This window comes from Tamandua tetradactyla, chromosome 16 (genome assembly GCF_023851605.1).
Source record: "Tamandua tetradactyla isolate mTamTet1 chromosome 16, mTamTet1.pri, whole genome shotgun sequence".
NCBI lineage: Eukaryota > Metazoa > Chordata > Mammalia > Pilosa > Myrmecophagidae > Tamandua > Tamandua tetradactyla.
In genome coordinates, this window is record NC_135342.1 from 28805496 (window position 1) to 28824216 (window position 18721).

General features: G+C 36.9%; 1 protein-coding gene and 2 pseudogenes across 10 annotated transcripts in view; 1 reads left to right on the forward strand and 2 right to left on the reverse strand.

Moving 5' to 3' along the window:
- Positions 1-428: 428 nt before the first annotated feature.
- The window catches only part of LOC143660070 (uncharacterized), a 56342-nt gene continuing 38049 nt past the window's right edge, over positions 429-18721 (reverse strand). For 5 of the 10 annotated variants that reach the window (XM_077133487.1, XM_077133489.1, XM_077133488.1 and 2 more), the window contains 2 exons: positions 13483-13642; positions 429-12607 (listed from right to left, as the gene is read on the reverse strand). In XM_077133487.1, the coding sequence (XP_076989602.1) occupies positions 10939-12174 (1236 nt within the window). In that variant the 5' untranslated portion in view covers positions 12175-12607; positions 13483-13642 and the 3' untranslated portion in view covers positions 429-10938. Of the gene's footprint in view, positions 12608-13482; positions 13643-18644 lie in introns of all 10 variants that reach the window. The other 5 variants (XM_077133493.1, XM_077133495.1, XM_077133497.1 and 2 more) reach the window with 2 other exon arrangements.
- LOC143658381 (tyrosine-protein phosphatase non-receptor type 2 pseudogene) lies at positions 12955-16876 on the forward strand (annotated as a pseudogene).
- On the reverse strand, positions 13649-18638 carry LOC143660087 (liprin-alpha-1-like; annotated as a pseudogene).

An 18721-nucleotide genomic window follows, 5' to 3' on the forward strand; every position in this document is an offset into this window, starting at 1 on the left:
CCGCATTTCTTCCTCGTAAAGAGGTAGAAAATATTTGTCTACCTCTTGATTTTGGCATGACTTATTTTGGCAAACAGAATGAGGTGGAAATTACACTATGCTATTTCCAAGCCTAGGTTTTAAGAGGCCTCATTCATTTCTGCTTTCCCACTTGTGCCTCTACCATTACCAAGACGAGGTCATGATTAGAACACCTGGTCCCAGGAGGATACCAGACACATGGAACAGAATTGCCCCAGTCAAGCCCAGTCTAGATGAGTCAATGATCAGTTAGCACAAAACCAACCTCCGACTAGTTGAAGGTGCCCAGCTAAGATTAGCGCATCTGTACCATAAGTCTGAGAATAAATGTTTGCTGTTTTAATTCTTTGAGTTTGGAGTGCTTTGCTATACATTTTTTGTGTGTGGCAATAGCTAAATGATACAAGTTGATGACAAATTAGTTTAATTGATAGTTTCTTTCATAGTAGTACATAAAATAACGGGGCATCTTACAAATGAAGGCACCTCAAATTCAATAATATATGGCAAAACTTGTACAATTCTGGTCTCTAATCACAATGTTTCAGTCAGGCTCACGACTCACAGCCTTGGGTGGCTTCATCTGCCTTCTGCCTGCTGAGAACTGGATCAGTCCTTCTCATCAACACATCTTCTTTTCATAAATTGTCTAATTCATAAGCACAAAGCTATGGAAAAGACAAAGCTTTCCCACTGGTGTTCCAACTTGAGCCTTAGTTGTCACTTCATCAAAAAGTTCATGCAAGGGAGAAACTCATATCATTTTAGTAAATATTCAAACACATAAGATTAAACAATACATCTTTAAATAATCCATGAGTCAAAGAAGATGTCTCAAGGGAAATTGCAAAACATTTTGAACTGAATAAGAATGAAAATAAAATAAAATGAAGTTTGTGGGATGCAACTAAAGCAGTTAGAAATATATAGCATGAAATGCTTATATTAGGAAAATCTCAAATCAGTACTCTAATTTATGAAACTAGAAAAAGAGCAAATGAAGCCCAAAGCAAGCAAAAGAAATGAAATAAGGATAAGCACACAAGTCACTGAAATGGATTAAAACGAAAACAATAGAAAAGTCAATAAAAATCAGCATCTGGTTATTTGAAAACAGCAATAAATCTGATAAACTGTTAGCAACAAAGAAAAAGTAAGAGAGGAAACAAATCCCTTGGAAGTGACAAATTACCTCTCACCCAAACAGAAATAGGTACTCTGGATAATCCCATATCTTTAAAAGAAATTGAATTGAAAAATCATAAAATGTGTGAAACAAATACCCATGTGTAAGAGTCACAAAAATATAAATAATACAATCAAACCTGCAAAAACTATAGACACTTATACAATACATAAAATGAAAAAATTTAATCTAGATGAATAAAAATGGGACTAGAAAATATGTGTAAGATTCAAAGGGCTTACATATATTTTATATATTTGTTCATGCAAGGGAGAAACACACCATTTTAGTAAATTTCCAAACACATGGAAATTAAACAATATATCTTCGAATAATCCATGAGTCAATATATATTAGAAAAAGAACGGGAGAAAGTATACAAAAAAGACAAATAATTACAAATGACTGCAACCACAAATAATTAAATTAACTCAACAGGCCTGTTAAATGATACATTAAACTGTAAAATATATCCAAGAAAGTGACCAAAACATAGCACAGAGAGACAAGAAGATATAAAATACGGGGAAAGAAAAAGTTAGGAGACATGTAGGATAAACAGAAAAAGTATGACAGAACTTCAACTAGAGTTGCGGTTAATTTCAGAAGATATTGGTAAGGATGTCCTAGAATTAATAACTGCTATTAAATTTCAATTTCAGGAATTAAAAGCAGTCTCCAAACAATAAATAGAAATACACATTAAGGCCCATTATACGTTCAGAGCACATATGAAAAAGAGATCCGAAGAGCACCAGCAAGTAAACACATTACTGTGAAAGGATCAACAATTATTGACTGCTGAACGCTCAACAGCAATGGTGGCCAGCAAAGAGTGGAAAATTATCTTTTAAAAACAAAAATATTACTGTCAACTTTGAATAACCAGCAAAACTTTTTAAGAATGATAGTGAAATATATATATTTTCAGGTAGAGAATTTATTACCAACAGATAGATCTACATTAGCATGTTCCCCAAAATGAAGTGTGAGATATAAGAAGAGTGAGCACAGAAAATGGACATGTGACTGATAATAATGTCTACTTTGTAGAGAGTTAAAAATAATATAGAACTGAAATAAAGGAAAATAATGTTGGTAAGCTGGAAGAGGTGGTTGTTGCTAGGGATAAATGTTGTAAGGAAGAGGGTAAAGATGTAGACTGATTTTAGGAATGTATCCATGTTAAAATTTCAAGGATAAGTATTAAATGAAAATAGAACGAATAACTTTCAAACCAGAAAAAGGGAAAAAATAGAAAAAAAGGCAACAAGGGAAAAGGGCATAAAATATGTCAGTAAACACAAGAAATGTAAATAGATTAAATTTGTTAATGGAAGACAAGTATTGTCAGAATGGAAAAAAGAAACAAAACCCAGCTTTATGCTATTTACCGGACATCTAAAACAAAAAGGTAACACAAAGATAGAAACTAAGGAATAAAGATAAAGCAGGCAAATACTAACAAAGCTGTAGTCACTATATTATAGATGCTTAAAATATGATAAAGCATATCACCACATAATGATAAAAGACTCAATTTAATAAAAGATAATTCTAAACTTGTATATATTTAATAATGGCTTCAAAATAATAAAACAGAAACTGCTAGATGAATTTGACAAAATACCATCTTAAGAGAAGATTTTAACACTTCTTTCTCAGTAATTTTAGATCAAGCTGAAAAATAACCATCAGTCATAATGAATATTTTAAAAACATAATTGACAATCTTGATCTAACACACATTGACCTAGAATATTTCAAACAATTAGAGAATATTCTCCTAAAGTCCATATGTAACATTTGAAAAACTGACAAAATTGTTAGCCTTAAAGATAATCTCAAAAAATCATATTATCAATTAAAAAGGATTATAAGGGAAATTAAAGTTCTTAGAAATTAAGTTTATAAAACTATAAAACAAATCAAAACCTGGGATGAAGATAAAGCAATTTTGGGGAATATATACTAATATATGCTTAGGTTAAAAAAGAGGAAATGCTAAAAATTGATGAGAACTTTCTAAAAGTAGATAAAACAAGCAAGTAATGAAGGTAAAAACTAATTAACAGAGAAGATCAACAAAACCAAAAGCTGGTTCTTTGAAAAGCCTCACGTAATAGCCAAAAATTTTTCTGAAATTACTGAGGCAAAAAAGAAAAGGCCCACATATTATAATATTGGAAAAGAAAATGGGCACATCATTACAAACACAACAGATTTCTAAAACTGTATCATTTAAAAGAAGAAAAAATAATATAGTGAAAAATTTGTGTGCATAAATCAGAAATTAAGATGAAATCTACAATACTTTAGGTGCACTCTAAAGCCATAACAAGACAAGGAAGCCTGCCAACACAGCCTGACAAGAAATAAAAACAGAAGTTACATGACTTGGGAAGATATAAATAACGCTGTCATTATTTACAGATGATATTACCTACAAAGAAAACCCAAATGGCCTTTGAGAAGTTAGCATTGTTGATAGATACAAGATCATATTTCAAAAACTACTTTCTTATTTACCAGCAACAAACACAAATGTAACAAAATTTTATAATAGTAACAAAAACATAGGGTACCCAGAGAGAATATATAATAAATGATATGCAAACATTTTTGCAGAAAACAAACTTTGCCACAGGAGATTATAAAAGACCGAAGATATTAAGGAATATACTATGTTTACAGAAAGGGTGACTATCAAAGGTTTTGGGTTTTCCTCAAATTAGTCAATAGATTTAATGCAAATCATTTAAAAAACCCAAAATTAGTCTGAAAACAAAGGTTAGTTAGGACATGAACCAGTGGGGTTCTCATACACTGCTAGAGATTGTAAACTGGCATAACTAGTTTTTAATGGAATTTGGAAATATTTAATAAATCTAGAAATGTGGCTATCTTTAGCCCTAGTAATTCCATTCACAAAGACACTAAGAATCAATTGTGAGAAGAGAGTGAAAAAGAAGAGAATTCAGTGCCATCTTATCCTGTACAGATAATGGGAATATCTCTAAGTCTGAGATACTGAAATATCACAGTTCCCTGAGAGATGCTTTATGTCAAGAGGAATGAACAAGAGAGAAAAAAAATCAGTCTCTCAAAATGTGTGCTCTCTCTGGCCCTGAGAGCTCTTGGAGATGACCATGAGGAAGAAACGTACAGTCATCTGACAATAACTGTCTTTAGATTGATAGAGAATGCCAAGTTTTAAAATAGCTATTTAAAATTTTCCCAACCAGACTTTTTTTTGGTAGAAAATATTTTCTCTTTGAATTTATTAAGAGATATTTGTTTATACTATATATAAACAAGCACTGTTTCTACAAATATTCCTTAATACTCATCACCCAGACCTTTTTGTTGTTGAAAGAACCCTGATAAAAAAATCTGGTGTCCTAGGGATTCATTCTTACTTTTCTAGTTAACTATAGGCAACTCTCTTTTTATGTTTTGTTTGGGAATTGGGGTTGTATTCATTCATTCATTCCTTAAATATTTATGGAGCACCTTCTGGGGCCTAGAAACTGCTAAGAGCTTCAAAGTTCAATTGTGAATAAAAATAAACGTTTTCTCAACCCTTCTGAAATTTGCATGGATTGAGATCAATCACTCATAAAAGAAAGCATTAAATTTTCAGCAGTTTCATGTTGCTACAATGATTTATGTAGTTTCATGGAGACTAAAATAGCAGTTTTGACCTTAGGGAACTTGGACTACTTGCCTGAGGAACAAAACAGTGAAATTATGAATCAGTGCCAACCAGGTAAACAGGGTAGGAAGTTGCTCTGAGATTGAGAACAGCAAGTCTTTGTAATATAGCCATTGGGCAATCGTACACAAGACATACTCTGCCTAGATGATCTTTCCTCCCTTCTCTGCCCAGCAAGATTCAGCTTAAATGTCACCTCCTGAGAAATTTCCCCAGACCTCACCTCAAAATTTGTTGCAAGTTCCTCTGTGCTCCCGCAATACCTTGTACATGCCTCTCGTTCACAATTTTTAATGGCAATTTGTTCCCTTATCTGTTTTCTCTACCACACTATAAGAGCCTTAGGGAACAAATTATATATCACTCATTCAAGAACTAATAGGATCTGACTCAAATAATAATAAATGAAAAGGGATTTGAGTTTATGGATAGAAAATATGATTGGGGTCACTTGGGATAAAGCATATTAAAGTAGTTTTAAAAATGAACATCACCACATAACTGTATTCATATTTAGAGTTACTAGTATGCCTGGTTAGGACATTTGAAAGAATGACCCTGAAGCTTCTGTGAACACACATGGTATGTCAATGACCTGGGCAACAGTAGGTGCCCAATAAATGTCCCTGTGGCAGCAGATGAGAAATACACTGACTGACACACCTTACCTTTGGGAATTTGAGGGATTGCTGCAAATAGCTTCCATTCATGCCCTTTGTTCTCTCTGGAGACAATACTAAAGAAGTGCATTCTGGTCACAGAACCTGGATTTAAAATCTGGATCCAGTAATTAATGACTGGAATTACTGCTCAGGAAAGTTAACCTTACTGAAGGATGGAAGATTTACTATTGCTGTACTCCATCTCAAGTTTCTTTAATGTTTTCCACATATTCTTCCCTACATCTGCCTTCATCATATGCTCTGCCCACATAAAAACATCCTTTGAAATTAACTTTTCATTTGTACCTGAAATAATGAACTCTCAAACTTGATCCAAGTTCTATCTTCTCTGAACAATCATTATTCTCAATCTTTGTCATAGTTCAAACTTATTTCATGCTTACTATTTTGAAACTTTGGCATGCAGCTCCTTTCCTCATTAAAATACAGTAACATTTACTCAGCACATATTCTCCACAAGGAACTACGCTTAATATTTTATTTCCTGCTCCAACAATTCTCATTTCAAAATGAAAAATCTGGGGCGGGCCACAGTGGCTCAGAAGGCAGAGTTCTCACCTGCCATGCCAGAGACCTGGTTCGATTCCCGGTGCCTGCCTATGTGAAAAAAAACAAGAATAATGTAGGGCTTAGGGAGATTTTATAAATTGCCCCAAATCTCAGAGCTTGTTAATGAAACTGAATTATACTAACCTAACAAAAATTATTGCATATAATAAGAGTACATAGTAACTATCTCTAAGTCTCTCAGAAGTATCTGACTGGGGTAGAGTTAAGTAGATAAGGGATCTTTCTTATTTACCAAGACGACTTTCTTGAATATAATGGTATATTGCAGGGAACAAATACAAATGTTCTGGAACAGAAAGTCTTAATATCATAGGCATCAATTCTCCCAAAATAAATTTATATATTTAATGCAATTCCAATTAAAATACAAAAGGGCTAAGATTTGAAAAAATTACCTTCATTCACATGGAAAAAATGAAGTGAAATTAGCCAATAAAACTGAAATACAGCAAGGAACTTGCTTTATTATAAAATACAATAAAACTAGTTAGAAAACAAATGTCATTAATTAATATGGTATTAGCATAGCAATAACTAGATCAGTGAAACGAGAATATAGAAGTAGATCTTGGTATTTCTTAGAAATGAATATGAAAATCCATAATGAAGTAAATATAAGGGAAAATGAAGTTTATCCTCATCAGACAGGTATGAATTTAAGTAGCAAATCTTGGTATAAGCATGGCAGTTTCAGGTGAATGAGAAAGGATAGTACAGGTACAGGGTTACAGAGCTAAATTCCAGTTGAATAGGAAAAGGATGGTATCAGTAAAGGATTAAGTGCAGGCCTTTTGCAATGACCCATGCCTGAGAAGATGACCTAAGACTCGCATTCCTACAGTACTATTTCCTTGAAATAGACAATGGTAAACCCCTTATTTGTGGCCTACACCTGGACTGGGAAAGTTGTGAGTTGGCTTGTAGACAATGAGAGCCTATGTGATTAGGACACTGGAAGTCTTCGTATTTGGGATAGGCAGTTGCTTCTCTGTGCTACAGCGGATATCTGCAACATCTTTTACAACTGAGTGTGCTCTATGTGATGTCTTCTTCTTCTTCTAGAAGACAGTTGGATTTGCGGCCATTCTAACTATTTTAAGATTTGGGGCAAGCTACATAATTACTGCAAAATGTCCTGGATGAGATGTTAATGTTTCCAGTGTTGAGGTGAGCCACACATATTTTGATCTATTCACCCCCGTGCAGTATGCATGTATGTGGAGGGGAAAACCTCTAGGATTGCTTGGACAGTTGCAGGATTATCTGATGAAAATGCTATGAAGGTGATAAAAGGATAAATGAGGGCAAATAAAACTGCTGCCTGGTTAAAGCCTGTTCTGTTAGTTTTAACTGACAGAACTGCGGGACTGACTGCTGAACAGATGGATTAACTTTTTAAATTACTCTTATATAACTGGAAATTTACGGGGAGAATATAACAGTGAGCGCTCATTTTGTACAACACTCAAAATTAAATTTCAGATTAAATATTTACATATTGAAAAAGAAGACAATACATTGGTAAGAAAATCTAAGAGATTACATGTACAACTTAGAGGCAAAAAGATCTTATCCAACACAGAAATGTATAAAAACTAAGATAAAGTTATACAGAAATTCTAAAAACATTTTTATGGAAAAAAATCATAATTTGATGTAGTAGACAAATTGCTAAAATCTAATATGAGCTCTTCAAAAATACTAGAAGAGATCAGAAATGGTTTAACAATGTGAAAAAAACCCATAAAGAAGCAAATCTAAGAGCAAATGAAGTTTATACTCTTCAGACAAGGATGAATTTTAAGTTAATATCATCTATTACTGGGATAGAAGAAATATTGTCTTCACTCTTTTGGGAAACTCTCTGACAGCATCTATTAAATTAAAAATAGCATATATCCTTCAATCCCACAATCTCTTGCCTGTAATTTATCCCACAGAAATAACACCTGAAAATTTAAGAGCCGAGGGTGGGCAATGGTGGCTTAGTGGAGGGTTCTCGCCTGCCATGCAGAAGACCCGGGTTTGATTCCCGGTGCCTGCCCATGCAAAGAAAAAAAGATTAAGGGCCAATTATAAGGATGTTTATTATAGTGTTATTTGTGGTGGTAAATAACTAGCAACAAGGTGAATCAATATGGGAATAACTTTGTTACATAACACATAACATAAAACTGTCATTTTATTCTATCTAACCATCACAATCACTCTTGTTATTGGGTCTTGGACCTGGCCAACCTGTGGCACCAAAAAGTAGATCTCCTAGTTTGGTAAGAAGCAGAGTTGAGTTGCCCTAGTGATTCCAAAGTTGCATATAAGTACAAGGGTAGAACACTTATGGAATATGAGAGGATTAAGTAAAGCAACATGAGGAATGGAAAAAAATAAAAGTTTAGTTCGTGTAGATATACAAGTATGTTACTTGGGCACATTACTTCAGAAGACCAACCCCTGCCATTTACATATTCAAGAACATTAAAAAAAGCTAATAAAACACAGTACAGTCTATAGTTACACTGGTATTTCATTATTTTGATTTTAAGAGATTTTTTTTTAACATGGGCAGGCGGCAGCATGGTGAGCGAGAACTCTGCCACTGAGTCACCGTTGCCTGCCCAAGAGAAATTTTAACATACATATGTTTAAATGCTGTATTCTAATTTTCACTATTTCTTATAAAAACACTAACAGCTTTCTATATGTCAAGTTATACTGCAGAAAGGTATCAAGTAAACAAAAATCCTTGCAAATTCAAAGAAGCAAATATCGAGGGTCTCAGACTTTTTCAGTACCATATTCCCCAAATAAACAAGGAGGAGGAAGAGAGGAAGAAGGCAGGTACAGGTGTGGGGTGAGGTGCTGTGTCTGAGAGAAGAGAGAAAAAATTATTTTCCATATTAAAATTGAAACTGAAATCCAAGAGTTGTTTTACTCAGTGGCATATAATAAATTTTAAAGTAGCATGGTTTCCACATTTAAAAACTGTCTAGCTTCTAATGCTAATACTGGTTATGTAGACAATTAAATTTTCTGATAAATGTTTTAAGAAAAATGGATTCTCTCAACCAAGTCTGTGTCGGTTATTATTTAATGATATCCTTATAAGGAGGCAAACCAACCAGCCTGTTAGAAAATCATATTATAATGTCTAAGAGATCATGTGCTGTATATTGGTGATGTGACATACAAAAATAAATTTAAATCATATTAAGCTGACACTTCAGTTAAAAAAAACCCAACTTAATAGTAAGAAGATGATTTTAGAAATACTTTCTAAGAAAATATTAGTATTTGACTGGGGATGTGAGGGCCATTATAATTTGTACTACATGTACAATTTCTCCACTATCTTCACCTTTTAATTTTCAGAAATTAAAGAAAATAGCACATATGGGATGAATGCCAGTATTACCTCAATCCAGATTAAACTAACATTTTGTTTATCTATTTGGAATCTGATATTTAGATACAGTATTCCTTATCTATCATGCTTAGTCCTATTTCCCTTCTACCTCTCTTCTTCCTAAAGGCAACTGCTTTTGGTGTGTGTATATCCTTCGAATCCATTCTTCATACTTTTATATAAAATTATTCATCTGTAACAATGCTTAGTACTTGGTTAGTATTGATGTTACTCAAATTCATACAGGTATTAACATATTCAACATTTTTTCTTCATTTTCCCTACTCAATGATTTTTCACATCTTCGTTTTTTGGGGGGTGTATGACCCAGAACAGAACCTGGGTCTTCCACATGGAAGGCGAGCATTCTACTACTGAACCACCTGATGATCTTCTTTTAATAGATTTAATTACTTGTACATAACTGCTAGAGAATATTCTACTATATGACTATCACATTTTATTCACCTATTTCACAAGTGACAGACATTTGTATCCAATTTGTGACTCCTACAATTTATGCTGCAATGAACAAGGCTCTCTGGGTATATGTGTCAGTTTCTTGGGTTTGTGTACATATACTCAAAAAGTCAACATTCTGGGTATTCAGGAATATATTTTAGAAATTCCTTCTCCTCAAGATTTTAAAGACATTCTCTTGTAAAATTCTAATATTATTTTTAAGTTTTGCTTTAGGCATTCTAGTCTTCGATACTTTTTGAACTCATAATAATGTTCTAATATATAATGATGGCAGATAATATTTTCCACATGAAAAGTTAATTACTCTGAGATGTTTTTTTTTAATCATCCATGATTCCCCTACCAATTTGTGATGGCACCAGTAACAATTTCCCATAAATGCATACCTTTGTTTCTGGACTCAATATTCTGTTCCAATTTCTATCATCTATGGCTGCCTCAAGAGCATATAATTTTAATTATAGCTTTACAATCATATACATAGAAAATCATATAGTCTAAAAATCAACTTCATCTCTTACTTTCATATCTTTAACACATATCTTTGTCTTATTGCATTGCGTAGGTCAGCCTTCTAGGACCATGTTGATTCGTAGGAGGATAGGAGTATCCATGAATAGATTTTTATTTTAATGGGAATGCTAATAAAGTAGAACATTAACAATGTTTGTTGTGGGAGGTCTGGGAGCACAGCTTTTCTTTATACCATGGTTATTTCTTCTTTTGAACAAATCTCAGTATTCTAAGTTTTGAGTTGCTGCTGAAGGATTTTCCACATTCATGTCACTTGGCTGTAAAATGAATTCTTTTTTTTCTCTTGTGCTATTAAGTATGAATTCTGTAAAAGTTTTCCTAAATTCAAGGGATTCATAGAGTTTTAATGAGTATGAATTCTCTGGTGTCTAATGTGGTGTGACTTCTGGCTAAAAGCTTTCCCACACTCACTACATTGATATGGTTTTTCGCCTGTATGGATTCTCATATGTAGAGCAAGAGTTGAGAACTGAGAAAAGGCTTTCCCACATTCATTACAACCATAGGGTTTCTCACCTGTATGACTTCGTATATGCACTGTAAGAGATGAGCTTTGGCAGAAGGCTTTCCCACATATTTTACATTCATAAGGTTTATCACCTGTATGAATTCTCACATGTACAATAAGTGATGTGATTCGAGAGAAGGCTTTTCCACATTTATTACATTCATAGGGTTTCTCTCCTGTATGAATATTGTGATGCTTAATAAGGTATTGCTTCTGCCTGAAGATTGTTCCACATTCATTACACTTATAGGGTTTCTCTCCAATATGAATTTTCTCATGCTCAGTGAGATTTGATTTGCCACTGAAGGCTTTCCCACATTCCTTACATGTATATGGTTTCTCCCCAGTATGACTTCTCTGGTGCCTAATGAGACTTGACTTCTGAATGAAAGCTTTCCCACATCCTTTACATTCATAAGGTTTCTCTCCAGTATGGATTCGCTGATGAATAATGAGGTTTTCCTTCTGACTAAATGCTTTTCCACATTCATTACACTGAAAGGGTTTCTTTCCACTATGAATGTTTTGATGTTTAATGAGGTATTGCTTCTGGCTGAAGGCTCTTCCACACTGATAACATGCAAATGGCTTCTCTCCAGTATGAATTTTTTCATGCTCAGCAAGATATGACTTGCCATTGAAGGATTTCCCACAGTGCTTACAAGCATAGGATTTCTTTACAGTATGATTTCTCTGTTGTCTAATGAGACTTGACATCTGAACAGAAGCTTTCCCACACTCATAAAGTTTCTCTTCAGTATGATGCTTCTGATGTGAAAGGAAGGTTCTTTTCTGGCTGAAGACTTTTCCACATTTATTACATTTATATGATTTCTTCCCTGTATGGCTTCTCAAATGTAGAGTAAGAGATGAGTTTCGAGAGAACACTTTCCCACATTCAGAACATTCATGTGATTTCCCCCCAGTATGTATTTTCTCATGTTCTATGAAGTTTTGCTTCAGGGTAAAGGTTTTTCCACATTTATTACAATCATAAGCTTTCTCTCCAGTATGAATTTGTTCATGCTGAAGATGTGATTCGGGCTGAAGGCTTTCCAACATTTCTATCATGCTCAGGGTTTTTCTCCTCTAAGATTTCCCTATTATTTATTAAGATAAGACATGGAAGAAAAATTCCAGCATTAATTCTCAGGTATCTAACGAAGGTGAATTTATAATGGAGGACTTTTCTTACCTCAATTACCCTGAGACGAGATAATTACAAAAGTGAATGAAGTGTTCTCATATTCATAATCATCTTTCCTTACATGGCTCCTCTTATATTTAATTATAAATTACATTCCAATCGCTTTCAAACTATGTATGCTTTCATACGCAGAGATGTAGTCTTGAAGAATCCGTATCTGTGCCCAGAGGGAACTTTTTTGTTTCTCAGATTTTGTGACTTTTCTATCAGTCTTTATTTCAATGGAGAAGGGTGAAACTTCACTTATAAGTATTTCACAGTGCGTCTTTATCGGTTTATAAACTTCCCAGGCTTCTTCTAAAAGGGAAAAAAAATCATTATTTAATAGAGTTAATAGGCATAAAACATTCAGTGCCAGGCATGTAGCAAGTTTCCAATAAATGAGCTATATAGTATCATCACTACAACCACAACCTGTGAATTTTTCCACTATTATTAAAATTTCAGAAATGTGCTATTGTAGACTATTTCAAGCCTTGTGTGCTAGCATAAATAAAAAGTCTAAATGCAAATGACATCCATGGGTAAATGCAGCTTTAATTGTTTTACAATGTAATCTGGCATATTTCATATATTAATAGTAAAATAAAACATAAAGAACAGACAGCAGGCCTCTTGCCCTCCATCTTTCTTTACTTGCGAGAATGCCCACATGTCCTCTTACATGTTCATCTAATAAATTTCCTATCTACTTGCTCTACATGCTGTGCCTTTTCATTCTTTTTTGTGGCACAACCAAGAACCTGGAAACTGACATCTGGCAACAAAAGCAGCTGGATCACAGTTTAAAGATCTCAGATGACCAAAGCCATGTTAAGCTATAGAACACCGGCAATGATTATACCAGTGCCAGCTTGGTTAGCATCAAAGTGGCACAGAGGAGCTACGTCCTGATTAAGGGTCCACTTCCTAATACATGTTGTCATTTCTGGCTGATGTTTGGTAGCAAAAGACCAAAGCAGCTGTCATGCTGAACCGAGCTGTGGAGAAAGAATCAGTTAAATGTGCACAGTACTAGCCAGGAAAAGATGACAGAGAGATGCTGCTTAAACAAACAGGATTCAGTGTGAAGCTCTTGTTAAAAGATGTGAAATCATACAGTACAACTACTATAATTAGAAAAATATCAATAATGGTAAAATCAGAGTAACATCTTACTTTCATTACACTACCTGGCCAGATTTTGGAGTCCCTGAATCATCAGCTTCATTTCTCAATTTCTTATTCAAACTGAGATAATCCGGCTCCTTGAATTTTGAGCATGGGCCTGCAGAGATCCACTGTAGTGTGGGGACTGGGCAGTCTGGTACCTTTTCTTTGGTAGACACCTATCTAGTTTTGATGGAAAAAGAAGATGATATTAATCTTAAACAAGTTTTACTGAAAATCAGAAAATATCAAACGGTACTTATTCAGATACCAGATCAACTCAGATTCTCATTTATGGCTATATTAGGAGCAGGGTTTATAAAGAGAGATTCAAATATACATAAATGGTAGAGAGAACTTTCTAAAGTAGATTTATCTCCTGCTTTTATTCTTTCACCACCAAAATAATGACTGAAAAACACAATGGGAACAGAATAGTCTCAGAAGAAAAATTGACTGGTGACAGATGTACAGGATTGTCCTCTAAAATGCAAGATACTGTAGAGGAAAACATGAGAGTGTTCTACGGAAACATATTCGAGACGACAGAAACGCTAACACAGCTCAGAAGTTGCAGCAGATTAAAGACAGGCTAAATGAGACTGAACTAAGAGGAGGTTTGTGCTATTTTGGTTGGAGTTTCCTTGGCTGGACACTCTTTTTCCAACAAAATGCCCTATAAACAATTAATTTTGCACACCAAGCTTCTGCAGTAGCATTTAATCACAAATGTTTCACATGGTGAAATAGAGTAGCTATCACCCTGATAAGCAATATTATTGCCAGGCATGGTCCCAACATCTCAGGATGCTTTCACTGCAGGTTCCTCTGAAACTGAGACTGTAAATGGCTTGATATAATAAAGATGTTAATGTTGGTTATAAACTGGTACATATTGCAACTGTACGGACACATGTTAAACATAACATGTGTCAGTACATAAGATCCCACTGGGTTCTAAAATGTAGTCTGTTGGACTTCAAATGCTGCATAGTCATCCACAGAAGTAGTGTGGGTAAACAACAGAAGGCTTTTGTAGGAGTAAATCCTGACTGTGGCAGAGTCCAACCTCTGTATTCCTGACACATTGGCATCCACCTGCATCTTCTTTGGCTGCATAGGCCATGAAGACATAAAAGTGACCCTGAAGTTTGCAGGGAGAGTCCCTGCTGATCCAGCTGCTAATCCACGAATGTCCTTTGGTCTAAACTTTTTTCTCTATGATTGTGCTCTTCTAAAGCTTTATCATTATCTTCACCAAACTTTCTGTCAGTACCCATGACCAAAGTGTTGTTAAATTCTCTTTCCAAGACAGCACAAGCCTGGGCATTCTGTATAGGGATCTGTAACAACAAAGCTTTGCACTGAAATCAAAGGTTTCATCTAAGGCCACAGGGGCACCGTGATCACCACTCTCTGAAAGACTGCTTACTCTTTCAGACCAACTGACAGAACTAGTCAATCATTCATTCACTGCTCCAGACAAGCTCATCCTTTATTTCATTCTGGCTTTCTTCTCTTTTTCTTTCTTTCCAGTCATAGTTAAATGTTCATAGGCACATAATTTCACATTGAAAACTGTTCCTGCAAAAACTATCAAACATTTTTAGCTGCCCTCGAAGGTCCTTTTTGGTCATATGATCCAGCATCCTCGCATCCACAATGCACTCCATAAAACAGTTGTAGTAACGCAGAAGACCCAGGCTGGGGAGCCACTCATTGCTGATCCACTTGTGGTTCACATCCCCATATACAAGTGTTGTTCTTGATGTAGGAGGGGTCAAAGGACTGGTCAGCGACATGATTTCCTGAATTACCAGTCTCAGCTTTAGCCTGTGCAAAGGGTTGCGAATGCCAATTTCACGCTGTTATCTTAGTACCTGACAGGGCTGATATGATAGCCCCACTTTTCACATTTGCTCGGCAGGCCTCCCTGTACCAGGCTGGTATCCCAATCTAGAGCTCAAGCCAAACAACAGTGGACTCATCACATTGTGCCTTGCCTCTGGGCTTCCTCCAGCAAGTCATGCTTCTTTTGAAGTTTGCAGTGCTTTTCAGCCTGTCCTCCCAATTTGCTAAGTCCCAAGTTAGCCTGAGATGCACTGTCTGCCTCAGAAACACCAGCTTTCCTAATGATTCTTTGCCAGCTTGCTGAGGTCGACCCTTTTCTTTCTTGCCAAAACAAGCAGCCAGAAGAAGAACTTGATTCCCTTCTTTTGAGCTTTGTGCAGCGAGTCCTGGCTACTGTTACTATTGCTGGGGTTGCTCATGGGGCCATCCTGTGAGCCAGTTGAGTTTCTTAAGTCCCTGATATCCTTGTGGCTGACAGTGTGCAAAGCTCCTTTGTGCAGCTTCTCTAAGCACAGTGACCTTGTGGAGGAAGGTGGGATGTTTCACATTTTACTGCTGTCTTGTCATCTCATACCTCTTCTCTGGATGCTGGCAAAAGGGCCATGATGCCGAGCCTGCCCACTTTCTGGACCGGGCTGTGCAGAATCCTCCTTGGGGTGGAGCAACTGCTGCTTGGCAGGGAGGAGCTGGCTGGTGAAGAAGCAGGGTAAGAGGGGGATGGAGCCCAGTGATCTAAAACAAACAAGGTTGCCCAAACTCCCACCACCAATCCTTCTTTCAACCTCCTCTGCCCGCTGCTCTGTTTCCCTTTTCTTCTTGGATCAACCTGATCTCTTTTGTTGATGGCATCTAGCTCTTCCTGAAGCATCATGGCTAACATGTGGGCATTGGCTTGCCCACTGGGTGACAACAGATCAACAGAGCTGAGCAGAGTTTCTCTGTCATCTTTGCCATTACACACACTGACATCACCCTCAAATGCTTGTGTGACATCTGCCAAGACACTAACTTGTTGGGCACATTCCCAATCCTTCTCATTAAGAGTCTGTACCTTGGAAGGCTCATCTCGCAGAGCTGCTAATCAGCCTTTCTGGGTTCAGTGCATAACAGAGCTGGTGTGGTCAGATTTGGAGTGACTGCCATGGGGAACCAGAAATTGGGGGCGCTGCCCAAGTGGGATTGGCCATGATCAAGTGAAGCAATTCTTAGCCCCATTTGGCCTAATTCAGCCCTCAATCCTTCAATGCTTAGTACAAGTTGATCCTTATCATACTGGGTCTCTTCTAACTGCTTCTTTACATTTTCATCTTCCCGTAGAAAAGAATTCTTATCTTCCAGAGCAGCCATTCTCTTTAAGATGAAGTTGAAGCCTCTCATCAGATACTGAAACAAGTTTATCCACTGTGGCTGATAAATGCTTATGCTCTTCGTTCATTTTTTCTCTCTACCTTGCCTGCTGCAACTCCTGGTTCTTTTACTCCAATTGTGCCTCCATCTGTTATAACCTTTCTTCAATGTTGCCATGTCTCTCTTCTGCTTCCACCTTGGGGATGGTCTCTGCTTTCCTCAGAGTCTGCTGCAGCTTTTGCTCTGCTAATTCCAGGCGTTCTTGTAACTGGTGGTTTTTATCCTGGGTCTGCTGATGCATAGATTCTATATTTGCAATTTCATTTTCAAGTTCCTCATTGAGCTCCTGTGCAGATGTAACTTCACACTATGCAGCAAAGTAGTGTTTTTCCAGAGTGGTGATTCTCTCTCCCATGTCTTCTTTTTGGGCCATAGTTTCACGAACATCTCTTTGCAGCTTTATGTTCATTTCCTCAGATTTGAGGAGATCTTTTCTGGTGGTGTCAAGATCTTCTTTCAGCTCTGCCACCTGACCGGAGAGGATGGCCACCTACTCCTTCATTTGGCCATGCTCTGTGGACTGCTGGTCTGATTCATTGATGCTCAATTCCCTTAGCAAGGTCTTCCTTGTGGCTTAAAGAGCCACCAGAAGATCTCTTTCCATTTGCGCTTGGTGTATTTTCATGTTCATAGTTTACATCAAGCATCCCATCTATTAGTGTTTTCTCCTGATCATTGTGTTCTTTAAGCAACATTAGCTCTTTATGTGTGGCACCTAATTCTTCTTCTAACAAACTGCACCTTTCAAGTGCTACTTGTAGTCGATCTCTTACCTTTTCATCTAGAGCCTTGTGGTGCTCGAATAATTACTTCAGTGCTTTGAAAACATCAACTTCACTGGATACGCCCACAGGAGAATGTCGCTGTCTCTTCACTACTGTCATCCTCAGAGACCACTCATGCCTAAAGACAAGGCATTCTAAATGTTCTAGTAATTGCCTGGTGTTGTTTCTTTCGGCTTTAAGTTCAACAATTTCTTCTTCCTTTTTAAGGAGTTGTTCCCTGCATACACTGAGTTCTTTAATAAGTGCTACAAACTGTTGGGGCCAGTGTGAGGCTTTTACATGAAGCAGACCTCTGACTTTTGGCAAGGCCACGTCAGAGTTTCCTTGGAGGCAAGGCCCTCTGGAATCTGTGGAATGAGGTCTGGCCTGGGCTGCAACTTATCTAATCTAGCCTTACTGTGGGAATATTCTGCCTGTACAGTTTCAGGCAGGCTAGTTAATGTTCACTTTGTTCTCAAGGAAGTTCTCTAGACTGTAGTTTCCTTATCCATTATGTCAAGCACATTCTCATGTACTGCACTGCCTTATCTGGAATTCTTTTGTTAAGAAGTATATAATAACTTGTACTGGCTCTTCAGGGCTGTTGCCTTCAGTCAGGTAATGAACCACCTAGCTCCCGCTTACTCTTAACTCTGTGTTGTGTCTTAATCTCCCACTGCCCCTTTCAACCCTGTTTGGACCGTTGCTGGAGCGGGACTCAGCAACAAACTCCTGTGGAAATGCAGTATTGAGCTGTCTCTGCGAGGAGTCTCTCTCATGGCCAAGCTCATTCAATCTCCACTGGGTTAGAGCCAGCATCTCCTGTGTCTCCTTCAGTGTATCTAGGAGGCAATCCCACTCTTCCAGTATTCGATGTGGGAATCTGCATCCAGGTGTGAAGGGAAACCTGATCCATGGTTCCCACCTCCTCCTGGGGGGGGCCTTCCTCTTCACTGATGGCTGGCATCACCTCAAGCATCATCTCACTGGAGCAGGATGCAGTGGGTTTCTCTCTAGAGAAGCATGACCTTGGGCTCCAGGAGCTGTTTAGACCCGGGGTCAGAGCCTGTGAGCGTTGCCTCCTCAGAACTAGTCCTTACAGCAGCACTAAGAAGGATGCGGTTTCCACACAACACTACTGGATTGGGCTCTGCCTGTCCTACCTGCCAGCAGACTAGTGGAGAGCCTGGCTGGGGAGGATCATTCTTATCCTTCTTTCTGCAAAGGTTTTTAAACACCT